This window comes from Vipera ursinii, assembly GCF_947247035.1.
Source record: "Vipera ursinii genome assembly, chromosome: Z".
In the NCBI taxonomy this organism is placed as follows: Eukaryota; Metazoa; Chordata; class Lepidosauria; order Squamata; family Viperidae; genus Vipera; species Vipera ursinii.
The window spans coordinates 100,970,759-100,996,094 of NC_139517.1; the positions used below are offsets into that span (position 1 = coordinate 100,970,759).

General features: G+C 37.4%; 1 protein-coding gene across 4 annotated transcripts in view; it reads left to right on the plus strand.

Annotated features, from left to right (window-relative positions):
* CDK6 (cyclin dependent kinase 6) overlaps positions 1-25,336 on the plus strand; it is a 116,207-nt gene that overhangs the window by 40,812 nt on the left and 50,059 nt on the right. For all 4 annotated transcript variants that reach the window (XR_014494099.1, XR_014494100.1, XM_083376378.1 and 1 more), the window contains exons 3-4: positions 888-1,023; positions 11,184-11,351. Coding sequence is in view for 2 of the 4 variants with exons in the window: in XM_083376378.1 (XP_083232504.1) it covers positions 888-1,023; positions 11,184-11,351 (304 nt within the window). In the remaining 2 variants the exon portion in view is untranslated. The remainder of the gene's footprint in view (positions 1-887; positions 1,024-11,183; positions 11,352-25,336) is intronic.

Sequence of the window (25,336 nt, forward strand, 5' to 3'; positions counted from 1 at the left end):
CTTTTAAAGATCACTTACTTAGTAACTATGGTTCTTTTTTAAGCAAATGTTTGGTTAAAAAGATTGTAATTTAAGAGCAATAAATGTCATATTTTCTCTTATTTTTTTATTTGAGATTTAATGTTTTAATTGCATGCTGTTAGAGTTGCTTGAGTAGGTGGCATATTAATTTTCTGTAGATAATGATTGCCAGGCTATGATGATTTGAAAATGAATATAGATAGTTCTTAACTTGCAAACGGTTACTTAATGACTGTTTGAAGTTATGACAGACTCCGAAAATCGGCTTATGACCTGGATTTGAACTTCCGATATCAAGGCCTCTCCCATGGTCATGGGCTTACCTGTGGTCACATTTTGAGTGCTTGGTAACCAACCCACATTTATGACCATTTACTGCACCTCACAATCATGTGACTGCAATTTATGATGCTTTTGCTGGAAACCAGTATTTACTTTCAGTTTCTGGCAAAAATTGTACCTTTGCAAACAATGGTCTTGCTTAATGACTGCAGTATTTGTTTTATGACCTCCACATTCACAACAATTGCCTCAAAATGGTGGTAAAATCAGACATGGTCATGTGGTGACCCACTTTATGACTGTCATGATTTATGAATGAAATCGGGGGCTCGATGATGGTAATGTAGGATTATTTGTAATTAATATGTATTAATCTAATTCCTGATTCATATTTCTGTATTCTTTGTGGTCTTAAACAATAAAAATAGGAAAGATCCAAATTTAAGCCTTATCTTGGAATATAAATTACCTCAATTGGTCTTTGAGATGACCAGGTTTTTTTTCTTTATAAGTTTCATTTGTAGTAAAAAGATACATTATTCTTCTAATGATTCCTACCCATTTTTCTTTTTCATCCTTCTTAGGTTATTTGATGTATGCACAGTATCCCGAACTGAACGAGAGACAAAATTAACACTGGTGTTTGAACATGTTGATCAAGATTTGACGACTTACTTGAATAAAGTTCCAGAGCCTGGTGTTCCTAGTGAAACTATAAAGGTATCAAAAGGGGAGGGAGGCAGAAGAGTTTGTACATAAGCATTTTATTAAATGTATAAATTGTTGAAACATATATTTAATAAAAAGCTTTTTTAAGGAAATATGTACCAAGTTAGATATAGCTAAACAGCTGTAGTTTCATAGCTTGATTAAGAAGAAACAGAGCAACAGAGAGAATTACGTACAAAAGGATATAAGGAACAGTTGCTGGAATTAGGTATGTCTACTTTAATGAAAAGGGACGCGGTGGCTCAGTGGGTTAGGACGCTGAACTTGTCGATCGGAAGGTCGGCAGTTTGGCGGGTCGAATCCCGAGTGCCGCGTAGCAGAGTGAGCGCCTGTTACTCGTCCCAGCTTCTGCCCACCTAGCAGTTCGAAAGCACGTAAAAATGCAAGTAGAAAAATAGGGACCACTATGGTGGGAAGGTAACAGCGTTCCGTGCGCCTTTGGCGTCTAGTCATGCCGGCCACATGACCACGGAGACGTCCTCGGACAAGCGCTGGCTCTTCGGCTTTGAAACGGAGATGAGCACCGGCCCCTAGAGTCGGAAACGACTAGCACGTATGTGCGGGGGAACCTTTACCTTTACCTTTTACTTTAATGAAGAGAAGGACGAGGAGTGACATGATATAGAAGTGTTCCAATATCTCAGGGGCTGCCACAAAGAAGAGGGAGTCAAGCTATTCTCCAAAGCGCCTGAAGGCAGGACAAGAAGCAACAGATGGAAACTAATCAAGGAGAGAAGCAACCTAGAACTAAGGAGAAACTTCCTGACTGTTAGAACAATTGATCAGTGGAACAACCTGCCTTCAAAAGTTATGAATGCTCCAACAATAGAAGTTCTTAAGAAGAGACTGGACAGCCATTTGTCTGAAATGGTATAGGGTTTCCTGCTTGAACAGGGTTGGACTAGATGACTTCCAAGGTGCCTTCCAATATCATCATCATTAAATTTAATCAAACTACAATTCATGTTGTTGACAAATTGGGGTTTCTCACCAAGTGCAATTGGTAGTGCATGCATTTTATCCATCAGTTATGAAGAACAAGGAACCAGAGGAGAAGATTGCCATGACACATGCGCTTATACTAAAAAAAAATAATTTATATTTGAAAAGCCAGAGTGTTTATTATTAACTGCCAAAAGGAAGGAACTACAGCCCAGTGGTGAAGATCATGTTTTGCATGAAGATTCCAGGTTCTGGAGGCATTTCCTTCTATAGTTTAAAAGGCTTGCTGCTATTTACAGTAAAATGAAAATGCTGAATCAGATGAAGCAGTGGAGACAGCATAAGCAACTGCCATATGATTTTAATATGATTATCTACGATTTTGTTATCTCTTAACTGATATATTTTTTCTATATTAGTGTATACTGCTAGGTGGGGATGAGAAAATCACAACTGCAAAATATTTTAGAATTTTTAAGAAACAGAGTCCCCTGGGATTGTGTCACTAAATGTTAGAAAAAAAGTTGTGATTTTTTTTTGTTAGTGGCATTACTTTTTCAACATATTCTGATTTAAAAAGGAAAAGGTGATTCAGAGCACACATTGATGTACACTTCATATTTGCTAGCTGCTTCTTAAAGGAAGCTTTGTTTCCCCCCCCCAGCTTTTTGAGTAGTTGGCCACAGGCAGGATGTGCACATCTGTATATGCTCCAAATCATATTTTCCCTTTTGAATCCAGATGTTGTAGAGCCCTTGTATATTAAGAGTGCATTCACAAGCAAGAATATTTAGCAACTCTATGGCATAGATGTTTTATTAAAAGTTAGATACTAAGTTATAAATTTTATGTTATTTAACCTGGTTTCCATGCTATATATTGTTTTAGTAGATGTTCAAGAATCTTATTGCACATGCATGTAAGAATGTGAAGTGTGTGGAGATGAAATGTGCCCAAGGATATGTGTATGCATATATTTGAATTTTCATATCTATGCAAGTTGTTCCAGAAATCTTTGAAAATATGTTAAAAAGGAGGAAGAGATGATTATAAGTACTTCTTTTCTAAGCATCTACATTAACTCACAGCTTTCCCTCTGAAGTCTAATAGTCTTTGAGTTTAACCCTTCAACATCAATATAGTGATGACATCAATGGAGGGAAAAATCCAAACAAATTCTCTTATGTTTGTTTCTTCCTAAATTTTTTAAAAATGTATACTTTCTCCCTTTTTTGTTGCTATGTTCTATCATCACCATGTTATTCCACTTTCTGGTTCTTTTAAGTTTCAAATCTAACCAAATAGAACTTCCTTCATTTTGAGAATGATTTTAACTTCTGAGGGAAGCCCAGACAAAGGCACACATTATTAGAGTTAGAATATAGCTGACTGCAAACAAAAAAATAATGCATGGAAACTTAAATGAAATACAGAGCTGTACTGTTTGGGTGATTAATCCTTTAAACATTTGGCCGATTAAATTATTTTCACTTCAGTAAGGTGGGCCTAATATTGCAGAACCTAAAAGATCAAGCAGTTAAGGAGGAAAAAAAAACACCAGTTAAAATTCTTCTGAACTGGCATTTCTTCAGAATGGAAAAATTCTGTCCTCTCTCTTTCTTTGGGGAGTGGATGTATTTTGGGGTTTTCTTCTACTTTTGCAGAATAAGATGTGAGGAAAAAAAATCTCATTATTTTTAATGTGGTAAAGCATTCAAGGATTTACTTACTGCACATCCATACTAAAGACATACAATAATTTCAGTAGAGAAGTATCACTCTATTATTTTTAGATACATATCAGCTTTTAAATGTTTTAGGTGTCATATCATGTTACACCATATTTTAGTCTTATGTAATCAGATTTTCTGCTTCTCTGTCATTGGTCATGTGAAAGTCTTCATAATATTTCCTCCTGTTTTCAAATAACCTTATTTGTTTAAGCAAGCCAACTGCATAACTCAGTTGGCTTGTTTTCAACAAACAGTGGTTAACATTAACTAGAATTTGATGGTTAAAGCTGTTGGTAAGCAAAATCATCTAAAGTACTTAAAGCTGCATCAGAGAAGAAAAAACAGAGCAAAACGATTCTTATCATGATGCCTGGACCCAACTAACATATCAAGTACATTTTGTTTTCAAGGGTTTTGATTGTTGCTGTGACTACAGATAGCTAGGAAACAATCTTGTATTTGACTTCAGAAATAATATGCCTTGACTGTATAGGAACTTTTGCAAATCCATAGAAGTCTCTAATATAGAAGAGTTATAATTGTGAGCGAACAGTAGTTAGCATGTTTGAAATCTAGCTGAAGGCATAAATAACTTCAAGCTCTAAGTATGAAGAAAGCAATTTTGTGTGGAAGATTAAGGGTTGAGTAACGGTCAGTTACAGAACTAGGTTGAAGAAAACAAAGTTGGAAAAAAAACAATTACAGATAATCTTGGATTTATGGCCATTCATTTAGTAATGATTTGAAATTACAATTTGATTTTTAAAAATGGTCCTCGCACTCATGATTATCACAGCATCCTCGCAGTTAAATGATCATAATCCAAGCAATTGTTCATATTTATAATAGTTGCAAGGTCCTGGGATTACGTGATTGCCATTTACAAATTTCTCAACTGGCTGCCAACAAGCAAAATCAATGGGAAAACTGGTAGGGAAGGTTGCAAATTGTGATCTTGTATCTTATTTAACAACTACAATGATTCACTTAACAAAAATGGCAAAAAAGATTATAAAATCGGGTGCGTTCATGTGATGCCATGCTTAGCAATTGCGTCATTGAGCAGTGAAATTTACGGTACCAACTGTGGTTGTAAATTGAGGACTATCTAAGTGCTTCAGACCATGTTCAGTGACTGGTCTGTCCAACTTAGTATTATTGCTACCAGCTGTCAGTGGAAAACGATAGAATGACCCTGGAGCTCACACTGTGTGCTCAACTATTGAATTATGTCTCTCTCTGGATGATTAAGCATCAGCAACTATGCTGATCAAATTGTTAATCTGCCAGTGAAAATTAAACAGAATATTTTACAAGTCAAATGAAATGCTTACAACCTAATCACATACCTTCTTCTGTGTCATGATAATATCCATATATCACTAAACCCACTATCAGCGATACTAGACTAATACAGCAGAGCATTTCCGCAGTATAAAATATTATAATGAGATCATGATTTGATAGATATGATTTAATTAAAACAAAGCATAAAGTCCACTATTTTGGTTGAAATGGAATCTCATTTACGCTGTTTCCCCCCCCCCCCAATATCTCCCTAAAGTAAATTCAAACATAAGCGTGGACCACATTTTCTATTTATTTGTCCTTCAAATTACTCCTCCTTATTCTCTTATTTTTCTGCACTCTTTTTTTGCATTTGAAGAGTCCTTGGTGCTCTCTGAGCTTGGTTGTTTTCTTGCAGATGTTTCATTACCCAAATAGGATAACATCATTGGTGCTAGTATCCTCAGGACACTAGCACTGATGGTATTACCTAGTTTGGGTACACATCTGCAAGAAAACAACCAAGCTCAGAGAACACCAAGGACCCTTCATTTCAACCCTGAGCCACAAATATTCCCCTTTATTGGTTTCTTTTATCTTGTTAACTCTTGACTGGTTCTGTACCTGATCTTTATTCGATTCTCAATCTCCCCACAAAATTGTTATTCTCTGATCTTTTTCTTTCAACAGCTGGACTTCAAGCATTATAATCATGATTGTTCTCTCACAATTACAATTCCTACATACTCCTAGATTAGAGGCTTCTACATGCTATAGGTGCAAAGATTTTATATATGTATAAAAGTTAGCTTTAATAAATATTTCTCTTGGATAACTGGAGCAAGAAGGTAAGAGAGAGGGGAGGATGAATTCTGATTGTACTTCTCCCAACTCTGTATCCTACAGTTTAACCAAACCAGTTGTAAAAGAATGGATATATATATGAAAAGACTCTAATGAAAGTATACAGATGTCTTTCATGCATTTAAATTGGAAAGACTAATTTTGAAGCTAAAAGGCAAACAACAGTGTGTTAGGAGCATATGCTTCATATTACCGGAGTATTTCATGCGCAGGTCTGTCACTCAATGAGAAACAACACAGACTGAAACAGGAAATCTTGAAAGAAATGACTTGTGGGAAATCGAACCTCCCCTAAATATGTGTTTTATTATCTTTGGGTGTTCTTTTCTCAGTTACCACCATGATGAAACCAGTCCCCAGCATCCATGAAAAAGACTCCCCCTCAAACCACATATCAAGATGCAGAACACTGACTGCAGACTAGAGTTGGGTGAGAGGAATGGAAGCAGATGCAAATGTTGTTCTGCAGCCAGTAGTCTTGTTTGCATTGAAGGAGCTTATATTGATGCCTGAACCTCGTGCTTCCTACAGATGCAATATTTCTATAAAGCCCAAGTTGGGGACATAGCTATGGAACAAGTAGAAACTGAATTATAATTCCCCACTAGTTTCCATTCAGTGCTAACCTGAAGAGAGTAGCATATAAGAACTGTCAATTTTTTTAAAAAAAAATAAACAAGGACAAAAGGTCAAAAGGCAATTGCTAGCCAACAGGATTAGTTCACATGTGACTAGATAAAATGGTTACTCTTGTGCTACTTTGTAGTCTACTGATAAAAGTCCTTGTCACACACTACGCATTCTCTATATAAAGCTAAAGCTGGGAAGATTTTTTGGCATTCCAAACCTCTGTCATTCCTCTCTTTCTCTCTTAAATGTTTGATTGCAGCTAATCCATGCTGATTCATATTATATATTTACCTTACCTTCGTCTATATAATAAGAAATATTCTACCTCAGTATGTTTTCATATATTTATGCTTGTAAGAGATTACTAGAGTCTTTGAGGAAATATCTACATATTAAGACATTGACCTAGCTGGATCAACACTTTGTTAAAGAAGTTTCCCTCATATAAAAATTAATACAATTTTTTATATATAATGTCCCATAAAAGTCTACTGAAAACTGCCAGAATTTAGAAATGTTGACAGATCGATCCTTGTCCATATTTTATCTTTTTCAGGACTTATTTTCTAAAATGTAATTGTGTCCAAGGACATGTACAGCTGTTTTATTAAAAAATATTTTCTTTAAAAAAGAAAAATTGTATGTTAAAATTTTTTAATAAAAAAAAAATAAAAATAAAATATTTTCATAGCTTTTCTCTTTAAAAAACACCTTGAATTTAGACTTATTTCCCACTTATACATATGTAGCAATCATTTCTAGAGATATTTTAGGCAGTTTCGTCTTCAGGGAACACAAAATTGCTTTAAAAAAAGAAGAATGTAAAAACTGTCCGGATTGCTGAATCTTACTTAGCAAATTGAAGCCTACAACTCATGAAAATATGAGTTCTCAGAACAATCTGTTGAATCTTTCTTCAACCAGTCATAATTCTATTAATTTTCCAGCTGCGTGTGGTGTGACATGTCAGCGTTGTACTCAAAAAGCAATGAAGTCTAGGAAGTGGCTTGGCTTGGGGTTCAGGATGTTAGTGGGTGAAAGGAATACCTTGAGCCCTTCAAGTACCTATTTTGCGCTTTAAAATTCCCCATCTCCACTCTCACCCAGGAAAGGTTGTAGAGGCAGCAGAAAGAAACTACATGTGGTCTGTGCTTTTCACACTTTTGCCTTAAGTCTTAGGCTTTATTTTGTTCATTATTGCTATTGTAAATGTGTTGAAGATAACCCTAATATAGTTAGTGAGGTCATGCTGTATTGTGAATTGCAAAATCAAAAATAGTTCTCTAGCACAGGGCTTTTCAACCAGTGGTACGGGTACCACCTGTGGTACATTGGCACCTGGCAGGTGGTATGCAACCATCCTAGAAAAGTGGTAGCGGCGGAGGGGAATGAGCTGAACTGGTGGCAGCACCCCACAAGCCTGAGTGAGATATAGCTGAAGCTGCAGGGCTGTCAGGGCTCAGTGGAAGCGCCAGGATCAGTGCCAGTCTCCAGCTAGAGCTTGGCGCTGATCCTGTCACTTCTGAGCCCAGAAGAATCGCTGATCAGCTGGAATGTTGCAGCATCTCCAGGGTCTTGTGATTTACATTCAGATGCTTGGCAACCGATTCATATTTATGACAGTCACAGTGTCCCAGGGTCATGTGAAGTGACCAAAACCTGCTGCAACCATCCAGCAGATGGGAGGAATAAAAAACAAACACCCCACCACACCACCCCCGCTGACAATCCTCAACAGTAATGCTCACAACAATAAAAACCTCGTATAGGAGGAAGAGCGCCTCCGGGTGGGCAGGCAGGTGTCTTGCTCGGCTGTGGCTTGGGGGGCACTTTTCAGTGCCGTTGTTAACTTCGAACAGTTACTAAGCAAACTGTTGTAAGTCAAGGACTACCTGTACTTCATCACTTTTCTCCTTCTTTTTTTTCTCATCAAGTTTTTGATACCTTGCTAGGCGACTGGTGGTACTTGGATGTTGCCATATCCTAAAAATGGTACAGTGGGTGAAAAGGTTGAAAAGCCCTGCTCTAGTATAGATAACAAAGATGACCCTTGAGTGATTAAAGGGAACATTATATGAGTGCAATGGGCTGGAAAGTCATTATCTTGTCTTTTCCTTAGCCACAGGAAAGATGTACTAGAGAGAGCTCTTTTCTTCTGGCTGTGCATAAGAAGGGTTTACATGGCATGGAAATGTGTTACACCAAGCAGAAGCTCATGAGTTTGCAGGGCACACAGAGTAAATCTGTTTAGTATCTGAGGCACAAAAGAGAACAGCACTCTTGATAGTGATGCCTGGCCCCTTTCATTTGCTTTTCTAAATATACCATTTGCTTCCAATTCATGGAGTGGCATTTTGCAACAGTGCATACTTTCATGTGGTAGACTCTGATTGGTGGGTGGTTGTTTTTATTTTTAATTGGCATGAGTAAATGAAAGGTTACTTAGGCTCTGGTGTAGTAGTAGAGGTACTTCAGTTTGTTTAAAGCTGTTTGCCAAACTACAGCATCTGTTTTAACCCTCCATATTCATTTTCCACTGAGTAATTTGTACAAGGGTAATATCCTAATGTCTCACCAATTGCAACAATTCCTTGATTTGCTAGTTTGTTTTTCATGTTTTAATAACCATGACTGGCTACTGTTAGTCAATGCAGGCAAAGAAAAAAGAATTCTGATCTTGTAACTAGATACAGTTATCTAGATAAAAGAGACTAAGTGAGTGTCTACCACTCTTTGAGAAGGATGGAAGGAGAATTCTTCTTTCCATTTCTTTCACTATGATGGCTCTTCTTTTATACTTTCCAAGAAAAAAGATCCGTGGGAAAGAAAGGCATTGGTGTTTGTTCCCTCGCCCAATTTATTACGTGTTGGTATTAAACAGGGAAAAAGAAGGGCAGGCGCTTATCCATGCTCCATTTATTAGAAGACATTGGAAGAATATTAGGGCAAAAAAAATCCTCGCAAAGTATATATAGATAAAAGGTAACTCCTTGCACCCTTTGAAGTGGCGTTTATCTTGGGCTGAGAAGCTAGGCAATATTTCAAAGGCAAAGGCTATGCTGCCAGTCAGTATTACACTGTCTTATATTCAATTTCTTTGCAATTGGAATCCAAATCTATTTTCCTAACTCAAAGGTTCTGCTCAATTTTTTGTTTGCTTTGTCTTAAGAAATTGATTTTTTAAGGATGACAGTTCTTTGTTGACTTGTTACAATTTTATCATACTGATCTGCTAAGAAATTGTTCCTTGGTGGTGTTCAAGTCACCCATAATCTGAGGAGGGGGGGGGGAAGAGGGAGAGCGCAAATGCTGCATTTGAGCAAATTTGAGCTCCTGAGCCTGAAGCTGCTTGCAAAAGCATGTTCCCCTTTGGAGCATTATCTCAGCTTCCTAATCACTGACCAGCTGCCTTGTTAGTGAATAGAACTGTGGGCCCCTTGCCATGTTTCATGTGAGGTCTTGGCTGGGTGGCCAAACAGGCAGCCTGCAGCCGCCATCAAAGCAATTTGAGAGATATTGGCACAGCATTGCCTCCATTAATATCTGTTGTCACATGCTGTCGTGCAACTTAAACCAGAGAGGAAATGACCACTGGAGACAGGAGGTGTGCTGGTAGCGTTTAGTGTCTCTAGACATTGTCCTTGAGGTTAAACAAGTGGATGCATTTATGTGATGTCCATAAACAGCTGTTAGGAAGCAAAACTGAATTTTGGCCCTATCACCATGTCTTTCTTTTCCAGTAAGAAGAATGCATTCAACATATGCCATCTCTTAAATGTTAACAATAATTAACAGAATAATGCGACAAATGCATTTTCAGATATAAACTTAACTTCACTAAGTAAACGTTATTGCTTGGGGAGATCATCTAGGTTGGGTTCTCTGAACTGTAACATTAAATCAGCCAATGTTATTTTGTGTTAACAAATCACCAATATACAATAGAATGTTGTTTGAATCAGGATGAAAAGGAATGAGATACAATTCCATGTTTCATTCATATAATTTTGCATTTTCTCCATTAATCTTTAGTTCTGGTTGTCCTAATATTTAGAAGACAGACCTTCATACATCATGCTAAGCCATGATTTAAATGTGTTACACTCCTTTGTTTTCATGTAGACTACTAAACTGAAATTGTAATACAGCCCTTTAATAGTATTTATAAAATATGGATCAGTTACTCTCAAAATTATTTGCTAAGATGATTTGTAAAAATAACATGTATAAATATTGGCCTTTAACCAAATTAAGAAAAACCCTTTTGATGAGTAGTCTGGCAACATTAACTAGAAGATACTAGAAGATATCAATATATTGTAATGCATAATTTTCAACATGGAATGAAACCAATGCAAAATGTTTTTTATCTTGTCAAATGACCGTAGTAAATATAATTTCATAAAAACAAAATAAGAAATTACTATTAACCATTACATAACATTCTTAAATAATTTTTCAGCCAATCAATAAAATGAAATATGGAAATTGGGACTGAACATTAATTTATCTTCACACAGGATTTGTTAATGGTTATAATATGTGAGTCTTTTCTAAAATTAATGTATGGGTGCATATAATATTATTGTGTATATTTGCTAGTTAATTCCATTGCTTTGAAATAGGTTCACTTTCTGATGTGTGGTATTCCAAAATCTTAACATTTTTGCTTCTTTTTATTAAATTTTCTCTTAGGATATGATGTTTCAGCTGCTGCGAGGCCTTGATTTTCTACATTCACACAGAGTGGTCCACCGTGATTTAAAGCCCCAAAACATTCTAGTCACCAGCAGTGGACAAATAAAGTTAGCTGACTTTGGCCTTGCGCGAATCTATAGTTTTCAGATGGCTCTTACTTCTGTGGTAAGTTTTAATATATTTTGCTTTTTTAAATCTAATTCTAATATTTGGTTTTGTATAAATGCAATTTTATCAGTATGAAAAAATTATTTGAGAAAACTGTTAAATCAGGATTCCTATCTGTCAGCCTTTCAACATAGTCTCTCTCTCATACCTTTACTTTCCAGAAAACGGGAAGATTTCTTCACATGCTTTCCATATTCCCCTTCCTTCGCTAGACTAAAATATCTCATTATCTGACCATTGCCCTAGCTGTGGCTTCTCCTTCTGTTCTCAAGAATATTCCCACAGACCACGACACTACCCAATGCTCTCTAAATATGTTGGGCTTCCTTGATTTCCAGCCAGCATGGATAACATGGAGCAAAATTGGGAATTAGTGTCCATTGTATCTACTGGTAGCTAATGATGGAGACTTGATCCAAATATTAAAAAGCGTAATTTGTTCGAAGAAGTTGCTATACTCGGGAGAGGAAGAATTCCATTTGCCAGTTATTGGGACTTAACAGCAAAAGGGCTGCCTTCCTAAAACCCAGCAACATTATATTTGGTATTTTCTTCACCCTCCCCGAATCTCACAGGAAATGCAGGTAGAATCATATTGACTGAGAAACCGATGCTCTGTGCAAAAGTGGATATTTTGCATATTATCTTTTTTCATATTGCTTCTACCCTGATGGAAGCACCTACATTTACCATTGGCATTTAATACAATTAGCTATGTGTGTAGTAATTAGTGAGGGGAGATATTAAATTTTGTATGAATTCATATAATTTTTTCTCTTTTGGTTTAGTCATACATATGTACCCAGTTATTGTAGTTTATGAATTTAACTTATTTGTATCAATCTGACTCATGTACCTTGTTCAGAAAACATTATATAAAGAAGTTGTGGCTTGAACCCTGAAAGAGATAACACTTAGAAAGAGATCTGCAACTATTTTAAGGTATGTAGCGGTAAAAAAAAAGATTAGCACAGAAAATACACAAATAAAATACACGAGTTATGGATTTGTCTGAAGAAAGCAAAATGGAATAAGAAAAATAGGATAAATGGTTTTACAATAATCTTTAGGTGAACATATTAATAAGAAATGCATTTTAAAGGTGTAAATGCAATTCAGTGTAATTTCCCAATTGCTGCTTGAGCTCTCCTCTCAGCTTACTTATTGCTGAAGAGTTATACACCATCAATTAGATAGTATATATAAAGAATTAGAGAGCTAGGGAAGTATAGTAGTTGGAATAAGTGGTGGAAAAGGAACGGGGACCTAGGTTCTAATTCTACCTTAGATAAGAAGAAGTCCAAGAACCTGAAAATTAGAAAAATATCAGTGCCAAGTAAAAATGAAAAATTATGTCAAGACATTCTCCTCCAAAATGCCTGTAGAGATTCTTAGTCATCCAGATCATTGTCCCAAAGGTGCTTTTTTCAACTTCATTTTCTTTGTTTTTCCTTGATATTTTGCTTCTTATCCAAGAAGCTTCTTCAGTTCTGACTTCAAGGGGAAAAAAAGAAAATCCAGTTGCCTTTTGAAAAAGCACCTTTGGGTTCTCCTCCAAAAAATTAATTTAGTTGCACCTTAATTTGAAATAATTGGTTTAACGTGGAAGAAGAAATAAAACATTGTTAAACTCTCAAGATAAATTATTGTACAAGAATGCATACACAATGATGGTATAAAAAGACTCTTGGGAGGCCTTTTGCTATGACTAAATGACATGTGAACTCCATGTTATTCCTACAGTGGAGAACAGAAATGTGGTTGAAGCTTTAAGAATTATTTACAGAAGTGTCAGCCAATTCCCAAGATAATATTCACCCTCATTCTGTCTTAGGATTCCTCTAATGGAATAAAATGAAAAATTAAAGTAAACTGGTGTAAAAAAAACCCTACTGGGATGCTTCAAACAAATAATTTCAGGTCATTCAATTTCTAATACTTTCTCCCTCAGTAATAAAACATTCTTCAGGTAGATAGGCCACTTAGGAATATGGCTGTCATTTGCATTCCCCTAACCAATAGAATGAATGCTCAGAATACACAGAGAGTTGTTATGGAAGGAATAATAGTCATAAAGCACTTTAATAGCAATAGAAAAGTTTTTAATAGCAAAGAAAAAAGACAGAAACATGACTCGTCTCTAAAGCCATAAAGAAAAATATTTTGAAGATTTTTTTTCCTCACATGAACCTGACTAAATCTTTAGAGATATATTTTTGGTTGCTCTGTTCCTATCTTTGAAATAAGAATAATGGCCCCAATGGGGTCATTGTATTTGATTGCCCCAGCTTTATACATTTGTTCCTTTAGAAGTTACATATTTTGTCATTTAGAGAGTTATCAGTTAGATAACATATATGAACAATGAGAGCCAGGGCAGTGTAGAGGTTGAACTAGGTGCTGGAATCGGAACAAGGAGACCTAGATTTTAATCCTGTTTTTAAGAAAAGACCAAGAACATAAAATTAACTTTAGAAAAATATCAGCCAAATAAAAATGTAAAACTGTTTTTTAAAAACACAGTTAAAATCTTTTGTAACAGCAGGATACAGGGTTTAATATAATTTTTAAATGTCGTCTAGCAAAATATCAATATCTTGGCCATTTACCTGAACTCTGAAGAAGAGCATGAATTCCATATATCTGGCATCATTGCCTAGAAGACTTTGTCTCAACTAGCTATACCTGGACCAAACAAGATGGCTTTTTTGTAATAGTTGGGCTGGTTTCTGTAAGAGAAACTGACCTTCAAATAGCTGGCCTTAAATTATTTATGGTTTTATGGATAATCAACTATTTCTTTATTTCTGATTAATATTTAATCAAAAACTAATTTCAAGAACTAACCAATTTCAAGAGGATAGGGGAGACACAGGAAAATTAGATGGGAGTGCTGCTTCTATATTACTGTAGCATTTTCATTTACTTTGGAACCTGCCTAACCGTTTGCAATTTTTCTGTTGACTGAAATCGGTGCAGTTCTCATGACAGCAATTCTAAAAATTATCTGGAAAAATTAGTGGCACAACTTCCTGAAATTTTGACAAATAGTCTAAGAGGTAATTGTGTGATTCATTTTATCAGTAACTGTATGGCAGTTTATGAACTACGAAGATAACACAAAGACATGATAATATATTTTCACGCTGCATTAGAAATATGATTAGAAAAATATTACATGTCATGCTGATCAGTGAACGGTGTACTATGTCAGGGCTTTTCAACCAGTGGTACGGGTACCACCTGTGGTACATTGGCACCTGGCAGGTGGTACGTGACCATCCTAGAAAAGTGGTAGCGGGGGAGTGGAATGAGCTGAAGTGGTGGCAGCACTGCACAAGCCAGAGCGAGAGATGGCTGGAGCTGCAGGGCTGTCAGGGCTCAGTGGAAGCACCAGGATCAGTGCCAGGTTCCAGCTGGAGCTTGGCACTGATCCTGGTGCTTCTAATAAACCCAGAAGAAGTGCCAATCAGCTGAAATGTTGCAGCACCCCCAGGGTCTTGTGATTTACATTCAGATGCTTGGCAATTGATTCATATTTATGACAGTCACAGTGTCCCAGGGTCATGTGAAGTGACCGAAAACAGCTGCAACCAACCAGCGGGGGGGGGATAAAAACCAAACACTCCACCCCCACTACTAATCCTCAACAGAAATGAAAACCTCGTAGAGGAGAAAGAGCGCCGCCGGGCGGGCAGGCAGGTGTCTTGCTTGGCTGTGGCTTGGGCACTTTTTTCAGTGCCATTGTAACTTCGAACAGTCATTGTTGTAAGTTGTAAGTTGAGGACTACCTGTACTTCATCACTTTTTTCCTTTTTTTTTTTTTGGCCATCAAGTTTTTGACACCTTGCTAGGCAACTGGTGGTACTCGGATGTTGCCATATCCTAAAAGTGGTACAATGGGTGAAAAGGTTGAAAAGCCCTGTCCTTTGTGAGTGGACAATTTTGAAATTCACATAACTGAACTCAGGCAGATTTACTGCTGCTCTTTGATTCATTATGAGTGACAATGTAGCTTGTTTTCAGTAAGAAGACATTTGACCCCTATCTTCAACTCGCACTTAGCTTGCAAGTTATCCTCAGCTAGATCTCAATACCAGAGTAGTGGGAGTAGTCAATGTGAGTCCCAATTTTTTTTAAAAAAAAAGACTCAGGAAAAAAATTATAGTCCAGTCAGTTCAGTATCTCTTAGACAAATTGGTAGAAGCAGTAATCAAAGAAAGCATGACTAGGCACATAAAGAAACACACCTTGCCGAAGAAAAATAAATATGTATTCTGAAAGGGAAATCCTGTTTTGTTTTATTTTTTTAAGAATGCTACTAGGCATGTAGCTAAAAATGACCTCTCAACTTCGTATGTTTGGAGTTTCAAACAACCTTTGACAGAATTCTTCAGCAAAGATTCTTGCATAAACCTAGCAGTCATAAGATAAGAGTACCTGCCCTCATACAGATTGCCAATTCATTAGTAAAGAGTATGAATATATGGGCAACATTTTCAGTGGAGGTGAATAAGTAGTGGAGACTCTCAAGGATATATGGAAGAAAATATATTTAGTTCATAGTTGTGAATTCTTGGTGTTTTTTGAGCTTGGTTGTTCACTTACAAACATTTCATATTACCCAATTAGATAATTATATGTGTTTTGTCATTACATCTTTGAGTAGGTATTCTACTTTCGTAGGTATCCAGATTTCTAGGGATGCATTAGGGTAGGGAAAGGGGGAAATAGGTAAGTAAATAAAGAAATATTAGTGGCAAGGAGTTTAGTAACATTTTAATATCATTTAATTTTGCCTTTGGAGAAGACAATTAAGCAGGTAGGAGAGTGGTACTAGTATGTTTCATATAGTTCAACAGTGTTTTCACAATGGCCAAATAACTGCACAAGGAAGCCCATAAATCTCCCAGCAGATAGTCTTCAGAGGCAGTCACATTACATCAAAAGCTCATAGCTATTCAGTGTCATTTTTGAAAGCTGAGTTATTTTTTGCTTTTATGTGTACAAAGATTTCAATGCAACTTCAAAAGAAGTTAATGCGTCCAATTGATATAAGCTTAATATGCAATGCAATGCCAAAAATACTGCTTTAATACAAATGTAATGTATTGCTATGAAATGTTTTCAGATTGTTTCATATGGCTAAAAATCCCCTTCTCCTATGGCTGGCTTTTCATCCCTGTTTTGGGCTTGCTATGGGCTTCTATCATATAGCATATTTATGTAGACATATTTATTTGGATAAGAATTCAACAAAATAAGAACACTTTTCTTATATTGGTTTACTCATATTAAAACTTTCAAATGTAAAACACCCTAAACATTGAAAAGGTACTGTAATTAAAATATATCAAATAGAGCATTAGTAGTCAGTCTTATATTGCTGAATGGCATACATACTGCAGTGTGTAAATACTCAGTTTTAGTATTTTCTTTTATTGAAATCTTCTTTTATTTGTTGTGTTGGCATTCCATTTCATACACTAAGGAATACACCATTTCAAAAACTTAATGCAACAGTGGCATGGATACTTTCAACTATTTGTGACACTATACGTTTTCTCTACTTCATGTCACTGAAACAGCAGAAATTTTAAATAAGTAAAGGCCTCCCTATCGTATCAGTTCTTGTGGGAAAATATGCTTCAGTGACTTACTGGCGCTGCCTGTGGAATGTGGCATTTCAAAGTACCTTTTTACAGTGGGAAAGAATTTGGGCAAGAATAAACAGTCTGACCTTGTTAAATGGACCAAAGTCCGTACATATCCCAGTTACAGAAAGCTAGTTTTTACTAGACTGTAAAAGAAAGCTCAGTTTTCAATTACTGCTATTTGAAATTGGGGTAAGGAGCAGGAACTTAAAGAATCCTTGCATGCATTGTAATTTTAAATTTTCTTTTTTAGGCAACGTGGCATATTAGTATTACATTTAGAACAAGGTAATTTTGTCTAAAAATACCTATATTCAGACAGTGCTAAGAATAATTAATGTTTAATATTATTATAAGTGTTAATGAAAACGAATAATTTAATCCCAAAATACTAGCCATTCTCAAGTGGCACACAAGGTTAGTTAATTTCTTTGGGGACTTGGGAGATCCAGGAGAGTTAGATGGGAGAAGGAATAGAGCTGTGATACAACACTGGAACACTGATTAATTTGTTGTCTTTCCCCTTTCCCCATTCTTATTCGCTTTGGAAGGAAAGAAGTTACCAGTGATTCTAAATAGTTTTCAGTTCCCCAAAGTATTCCAAATTTCTGTCTTCTATAATTTGATGTAATCCTAAAATTTCTTTACAACTTACCAAACTGCATCCAGCATGGTAGATGTTGTAACTAGGGACTTGGGGAAGTGTAATCCTAATATTTCTGAACAGCAGCAGCTTAAAGACAACTCTTCTATCATTTAACATTTATAACTTATATAAAAATATTTTATATATTTTTATATTTTTTTAAAAAAATATTGCTTATAATTTATTTTTATAAATTATAATTTAAAATGTATTTATAATTTAAATACAGTATAATAAAAATAGCACTACGATTATATACTGCTTCATAGTGCTTTACAACACTCTCTAAGTGGTCTACAATGTCAGCATATTGCCCCCAACAATCTGGGTCCTCAATTTACCGATCTCGGAAGAATGTAAGGTTGAGTCAACCATGAGCCTCTGAGGATTGAACTGCAAGCTGTTGGCAGAATTAGCCTGCAATACTGTATTCTAACCGCTGCACCACCATGTCTCCTGTAATGAAGTAAATACTTCTGATGAGGAATTTTCCCCAGCTATACTAATCACAGTACACATTTAAAGTATATTAACGCGCACACTAACCCTTGTCAAATAATAAAAGTTTTATATGTGTATTTTGAAGGCCCAGTTTCATTCCTATTTGGAGCACCAAGACATCCCAAGACCACTGAGTGTAAGATAATATCCAGAATCTTGTAGAAATCAGTTGTACAAAATAATTACCTTGAAAGAAATCCCATAAGTAATTGGAATATGAAATATAATAAAAATATATTGAGCAGTTTGATAAGTAATTATATGTAAAATCCATTTTACATACATTAAAAAACTAGTTAATATCCAACAAGAAAAGCTGGGCATTGAGATAAATGGTTACAGATAAGTGAAAGAGAAAAATAAACTGTTATTTATTGTAAGCCAAGTTTAAATAAAGACATAAGAATATAAAGGAGATACCTATTATTAATGCATGCACCCCTTTCTAATTTTATAAACAGGGTAAACATCTGAACCTTTTCTGAGTTTGTGAATTATCTTTATTTAGTAAGCTGCTGCTAACTAGAAATTCTGAGAGTACCACTTATCTGAAGAGCACCAGATTGAAAGGGCTGTTTTAGAAAACAGCAGTATATCTCTTATTGATAAACTAATTAAAAATATAAAAAGTTTTGCATGCTAAATGGTTTATATAATAACACTAGCTTGATAATATAGAAGACAAGAAATCTATTGATATACTTATAATTGATTTATTCAGTTTCTTCTAATTTAAGTCAGAAATGGTGGAAAACAAAAACAATGGTTTGTGAAGAGGATGCCTAGACTAAATCCAAGGAACAAACTCTTCCTTCACAGCTAATTAGTAGTTTGCTTATAATGCAATAGCTTTATACTGTACTTCAATGTTTTTGTTGAACTCTGGAATATTTCAGGTATATTATTTTCTTGATTAAATTAATTTACATAAATTAATTTATGTAAATGTCAGGCCTGTCTCAGCTTGAGCATTTAGGAAAGAAAGACCCTTGACTATTTGTAGCAAAAGGTATACTTTTTTACTAAAGCCAAGTGGTTACAGCATAAGCAAAACCAGATATGAATATTCCCATATAAACCCAGTACTTTTCCCTTGTCTTGGGCCATCTCCCCTTGGTCCTTTCATAAAAGTCCAGTGGTATTCAAACTAGGTGTTTTGGTAACAGTCTTAAAGTTTGGTGCCTCTTTGGTGAAGGTTTGCATTCCTTTCTCATTCTTGTGTCCTTCGATCTGCCAAGCTCTGTTCTGGGCTAGCACCTCTGGTTCCTGTTATACTGGTATTCCACCCCCTCCCTATATCCCCTTACTCCTCCCTCCCTTTATGGCAGGATGCCATGAAAGCAAAGCAGGGCTGAAGTGATGCGATGGCAGATCTGACAGTAACATTATTTTCTACATCAGGGAAATAACTGATGGATTAGCATATAATTATTTAATGATGCCATCTTTGGTGCTGGATAAAGTTGTATGGTCCAAGATAGCACTGGTGCAATATTCAGCAGTGCGAGCATTTATCTGTGCTTCTATAATATGTTGTATCTCTGTTCTGTAAGATGCATTGGCTGGCAGTTTGTTTCCAGGTCCAGTTCAGGATGCTGGTTTCGACCTTTAAAGCCTTTATGGCATGGAACCAAGTTATTTTCAGAGATAACCTCTTCTAATTTCCATCTGCCTATTCCATCAGATCTGGCAAGAAAGACATGCTACAGGTCCATTTGTCAGGGAACTATATTGGGCTATCTCTTCTATGACGCCTGCCTTATGGAACATTCTGCTTTCTTGCCCCGAAATGAAGTGATTTCCATCCCTACTTATTTTCTGGAAGTCACCTGATTTAAGGATCTCAAGGGATTGATGAACCCTATGTATTTTATGCTCTTTTTTACTTTTAAATTTGTTTGCTTTTGATATGTTTATTGTTTTCATATTTTTTGCTCTATACCAGCGGCTCCCAAACTTTGGGGCACCAGGGACCGGTTCCGTGGAGAGAGGTTTTTCTGCGGACTGGAAGGGGCATGGTTTCATGTGCTGTCTGCATCCCACGGATAGGACTTTACTTGTTTGCACAGCCCGGTTTCTGGCATGCCGCGGGCTGGTGCTGGTCCATGGACCTGGGGTTGGGGACCTCTGCTCTATACCATCCAGAATCACTTTCTGTAAATTGGACAACCATATAAATTTGATAAATAAATGAATAATAATGGATAATATTAATTAATTAATAAAAATGGAAAAAGGCTAATTGATTTAATTAATTAAATCACTAGAATTTGCATTCAGATACTCTCATAGTGAGCTTTGTCAATATAAAAGATTTTCTTTAAAGCTTGACTCCTGTTAACTTTATTTTATTTTATTTCTTTTCCTAACTTAGTTTTTTAACCATGTATTTTCCTGGTATTTGTTCATTCTCTTCTTAGTTTTTCTGAGATCAGGCAAGATTGATTGTTGTCATCTTGTTATTATAGTGTCTTCTAAATATTTTAGGCTAAAATCTCTGTTCTTCTCAGCCAGTGTGTCTATAATCTTGCCTGTTGAGTTGATGAGAGATAATCCAACATCTTGCAAAATGTTGGTGCAATACTTCAGTATGTGTACATAATACTCCAGTACTACTTTGTCAGTGTAAAATGCATTTCTGTTTTGTGTGCTAAGAGTTCACCATCTTGAAAGAGAAGAAAAATTATTATTTTTTTGTTAAAACAAAACTGAGTAATAACTGGCATGAGAAGCAAAAAAAGAAATACTAATTTTGTTGAAATATCTCCTGGGTATTGTCGAGGCATTGTCCTCTTAGCTTAAATATGGGAGATGAGATATTTAAAAATTAAGAGCCTTTTAATTGTTCATAAAGTGCCCATTTTCTTTAGATCATTAATGCTTTTTGTACTGCATAGTTGAAATTCTTTCCCAGTGAATATGTGAAATATAATAGCTCAGATTAACAATTAATGACACAAATGATGTACTTTGTTCTAAAAAGTGGGTGTCCAACAAGGAATCTTTCTCTTTTAGTTTTTTAAACACAGTTACAAGACATTCCTAATAGTTAAAAACAAGTGGGAACTTGTGGGGGAGAAAAAAATGATATGTGTATTTTGTCCATACCTTTTGCTTTTGCATCCCACCCTTTTTCTGCAGTGTGTATGTGTACAAGACAAAGGGAGAAATGGGAAGCCTTTCTTTAGAGTTTTTTTTCTAATAATAGATATTTTTTAATAATACAGATTTGTTCATTATTTATTTAGAAACTTATAGCCACCCAATCTCATAATATTTCTGGGCAGCTTATTAAAAACAACAAGATGTAATAGATATGGATTATAATATAAAGGAGTTTGTTTCAACTTTTGTTTCTGATGTTTTTAAAAAGACATTGAGTTTTTATAGATTGATACCCAGAATTATCTTCAAAATATGAATTGTTCTATTATGATTCACTGTTCCCTCTATTTGAAAACAATGTGGTACATGCTCAGGTGGAGCTTTTTACAAGACAACCCATGCCCTATTGTGTCACGTTTAGGAGATATTTTCTTACCTAAACAAACTGAATGATCATGGCTGGGCAAAAAAGTAGTGAGACAGGAAGGACTTCCAACTTCTGTCCAACTTCCCTTTTGAGTTTTCTATTAGGAACCTGGCAGGGAGCATCAAAAATCTCCCTTTGGTGTTTTCTCCCTCCCTTCCTCACTGTCCCTCCCCTCCATCTTCTAGAAAAAAAATTATTAGATTTTTTTTATTCCGCTTTTATTATTTTTATAAATAATTGAAGGTATGAGCTAAACATCTATTTGACCTATTTTTCCCACAATAATAAACCTATAAGTTAGGCTGAGAGATAATGCTTGCCCCAAACCTCCCAGCCAGTTTACAGGACTAAAGTTGACCTAGAATTCTTAGTTTCCAGGTCTGTAATCAGTTGCCTTAATTACTAAAGCAAACTGGCCCTTTTTGGCTCTCTCTATTGCTGAAACAGAGAATTAGAAGGGAGGGGGGAATCTTATAATTTTATTTACTACATTTTGTAAGCTACTGCCATCATTATAATAGTATGTTTCTGGTGTTATGTATTGAAATATATAAAGTTGTGTTAAGAGCCCTGTAAAGTGAAACTAACTTAACTTCAGCTGTTTGTGAAGCTAAAATGAAACTAACCTTTAGATGATCCTGACTGTTAACTCCAACTGTTTGGGAAGGAAACTTTGAACATTTATATTTGGTTGGGCTTTCCAAGTATTGTGATTGGTTAAGGCCCTGTGGGCTCAGAGTATAAATTACAGTAAATTGCCTGCAGTTCTCCAGTTCTAGTTGATATTGTAATTATGCTGGTCTGCTCCTTGCCTACTAAAGTCCACTACACAATAGTGGTGACAAAGGTGGGATTGCTGCAGAGGAGAGAGCTGCTGCTAAATAAGAGACTAAAATCACTGGATGTCAGACCAGGTAAAGAGTCCTGGTGGGACCATGCTCCCTGCCCTGCCTACCAGTAAGACACACTGGAGGCACAGATATACCTGAGGGATCTGTCCCCAGGACTCCTAAGTGCAACACAGCTCCAATCGCAACAGTACAGGCATTAACCAGCACCACAGGGGCCTCCCCAAAATGGCTAAACTGGGAATGCACAACGAGTTTGATATTACTCATCCGGAACAGTGGAGCTCATACATCTCCTGAGTAGACAATTATCTCCGGGCTAACCAGATCACAGACGATGGCCTGAAAGCGGCAACCTTACTATGTATCTGTGGACAAGCCACGTTTGATGTTGCTGAAAACCTGATAGCAGTGGCAAGTATAGAGACTGCGGTCTATGCAGACTTGAAGAAAAAATTAAGGGAACATTTTGAGCCTAAACTCTCAGTAATCGCCTGGCGCCATGCATTCAAGCAACATGAGCAGAGATCTGGGGAATCTGCAGCAGAGTTTGTGGCAGCCCTTCGCCAAGCTTTGCGCCAATGTGAGTTCCTTAAACTGGAAGACTGTCTCAGACAGTTTGCAGCCTGCATAATAGAGAATTACAGCAGCGCCTATTCGCCATGGAGAAACTGATTTTTCAAGAAGCATTGAAGGAAGTCATGGTGGATGAGGCTGCCGGAGGGGCAGTGAAGACTCTCCAGCCACCTAAAACACACACCAGCCCCACAGCAATCCACCAAGAGACCACAAAAGGCTCGGGGGAGGCCAGTGAGAGTGAAGAAATCGTTTGCGGAGAGAGCCACCCAGACAGCCACACTCCACAGAGCAAGAACTTCCCCACATGAAAGAGCAGAACGCAGATTCCACATAGCAGTATTCCATGCCTGTGGAAAGCAAGGGCACATTGCCAGAGTTTGCAGAGGTCGTCAGCGGGAAACCAAACCTGCGACACAGCAGCACAATGGGAAATGGCCCCCAGGACAGAATAGAGTTTAATGCTGCTTGGGAAGGTGTAGCATCCAACATGCAGGGGCCCAATGTTCCATCAAAGAAAAGACTCCAAATAAGACTGCAAGGGGTCCAAGCTCCATGGAGCTAGATACCGGATCGCCCCTGTCCATTATCTCTTTCAGGGATTTCGACCACATTTGCAAATGTAACCGAAGGTGGGTCCCGCCCAAATCATTGAGCTTAGTGCTAACAGACTTCCAGAATTGGTGTGTTCCTGTAAAGGGGGAAGCTACCATTAGAGTACAATTCAAGAGTTTGAGGGTCCCCTCAGCGTAGTGGTTGTAGAGGGACTGCGCACTAGCCTCATAGGACTGGACTGGTTCGAGGCCCTGGGCATCAGGGTGATAGTGCTACCGCAGAAGCACAAACAATCGTCACACACAGAGGTGCATTCTGAGTGCGCCACTTGCAGTTTGGGGTAAGCGTAGCACCCGGGTTATTCGAAAACATTATGGAATGAACACCAAGAAACATTCCGGGCATCTGCCTGTATTTTGATGACGTCCTGATCGTGGGGGAGTCAGCAGTGGTCCTGGCGGAACGTCTCCATGCAGTACTCCAACGTTTCCACAAGGCAGGCCTAAAACTAAAGGAAAAGTGCCAGATCAGCGTGGAATCCACAGAATTCCTGGGTTTCCACATCGATGCTGCCAGAATTCACCCATCTGAAGCAAAGCTAAAGGCAATTCAGCAAGTCCCCATACCAAAATCCAAGGGGAAGCTACAAGCATTCTTGGGCTTGCTCAATTTTTACCACTCTTTCTTACCGCATAAGGCTGCCCTGGCCGAACCGCTACACCACCTACTGGACAAAAAAGCGCCCTGGGTCTGGTCGAGTACTCAAGACAAAGTGTTCAAGGTGGTAAAATCATTGCTATCCTTGGACTCTGTCCTAGCTCATTTCAACAAAAACCTACCAGTAACACTGGCCTGTGATGCTTTGCCATATGGCCTTGGGGCAGTACTAAGCCACAGGATGCCAGATGGTAGAGAGGCCCCCATCGCATACTATTCTAGAACATTATCATTGGCTGAAAGGAACTATGTCCAGATACACAAGGAAGCCCTCGCCATAGTGGCTGGCATTAAGAAGTTCCACGATTTCTTATATGGACGAACCTTCACCATCTTCACAGACCACAAACCTCTGCTGGGTCTCTTCACAGCAGACAAACAGACACCGCAGATCCTGTCGCTGCGAATGTTACGATGATCCATTTTTATGGCTGCATACTCGTACCGGATAGTCCAGAAGCCAGGTAAGGAAATGGGCCATGTCAATACTCACAGCCAACTGCCTCTACTGCAGTCTGATCTGGACCCAGCCCCAGCTTGTCGTATCCTGGTGATCCAGGACCTGCCTAAAACACCCCTACATGCAGGGGACATTGCAGCTGAAACCACCACGAACAGAATGCTTAGCCGCATTCTCAACTGGGTATTAAGGGGATGGCCAGAGACCCAGCCAGGCCCTGAGTTCCATCACTACAGTTCTTGGAAAAATGAACTGTCAGCCCACAAGGGATGTATGCTGTGGGGCAGCAGGGTCATCATTCCACCCAGTCTTCGCTCCAGAGTGCTGGATTTCTTACACGAGGGGCACCCAGGAATTGTTTGAATGAAGGCCCTAGCCAGGAGTTACTTGTGGTGGCCAGGCCTGGACAAGGACATAGGCAATCAAGTAAGAAGTTGCCAAGAAACCTGACCAAAGATACCACAAGCATCAATGCACTGCTGGGAGACCATGC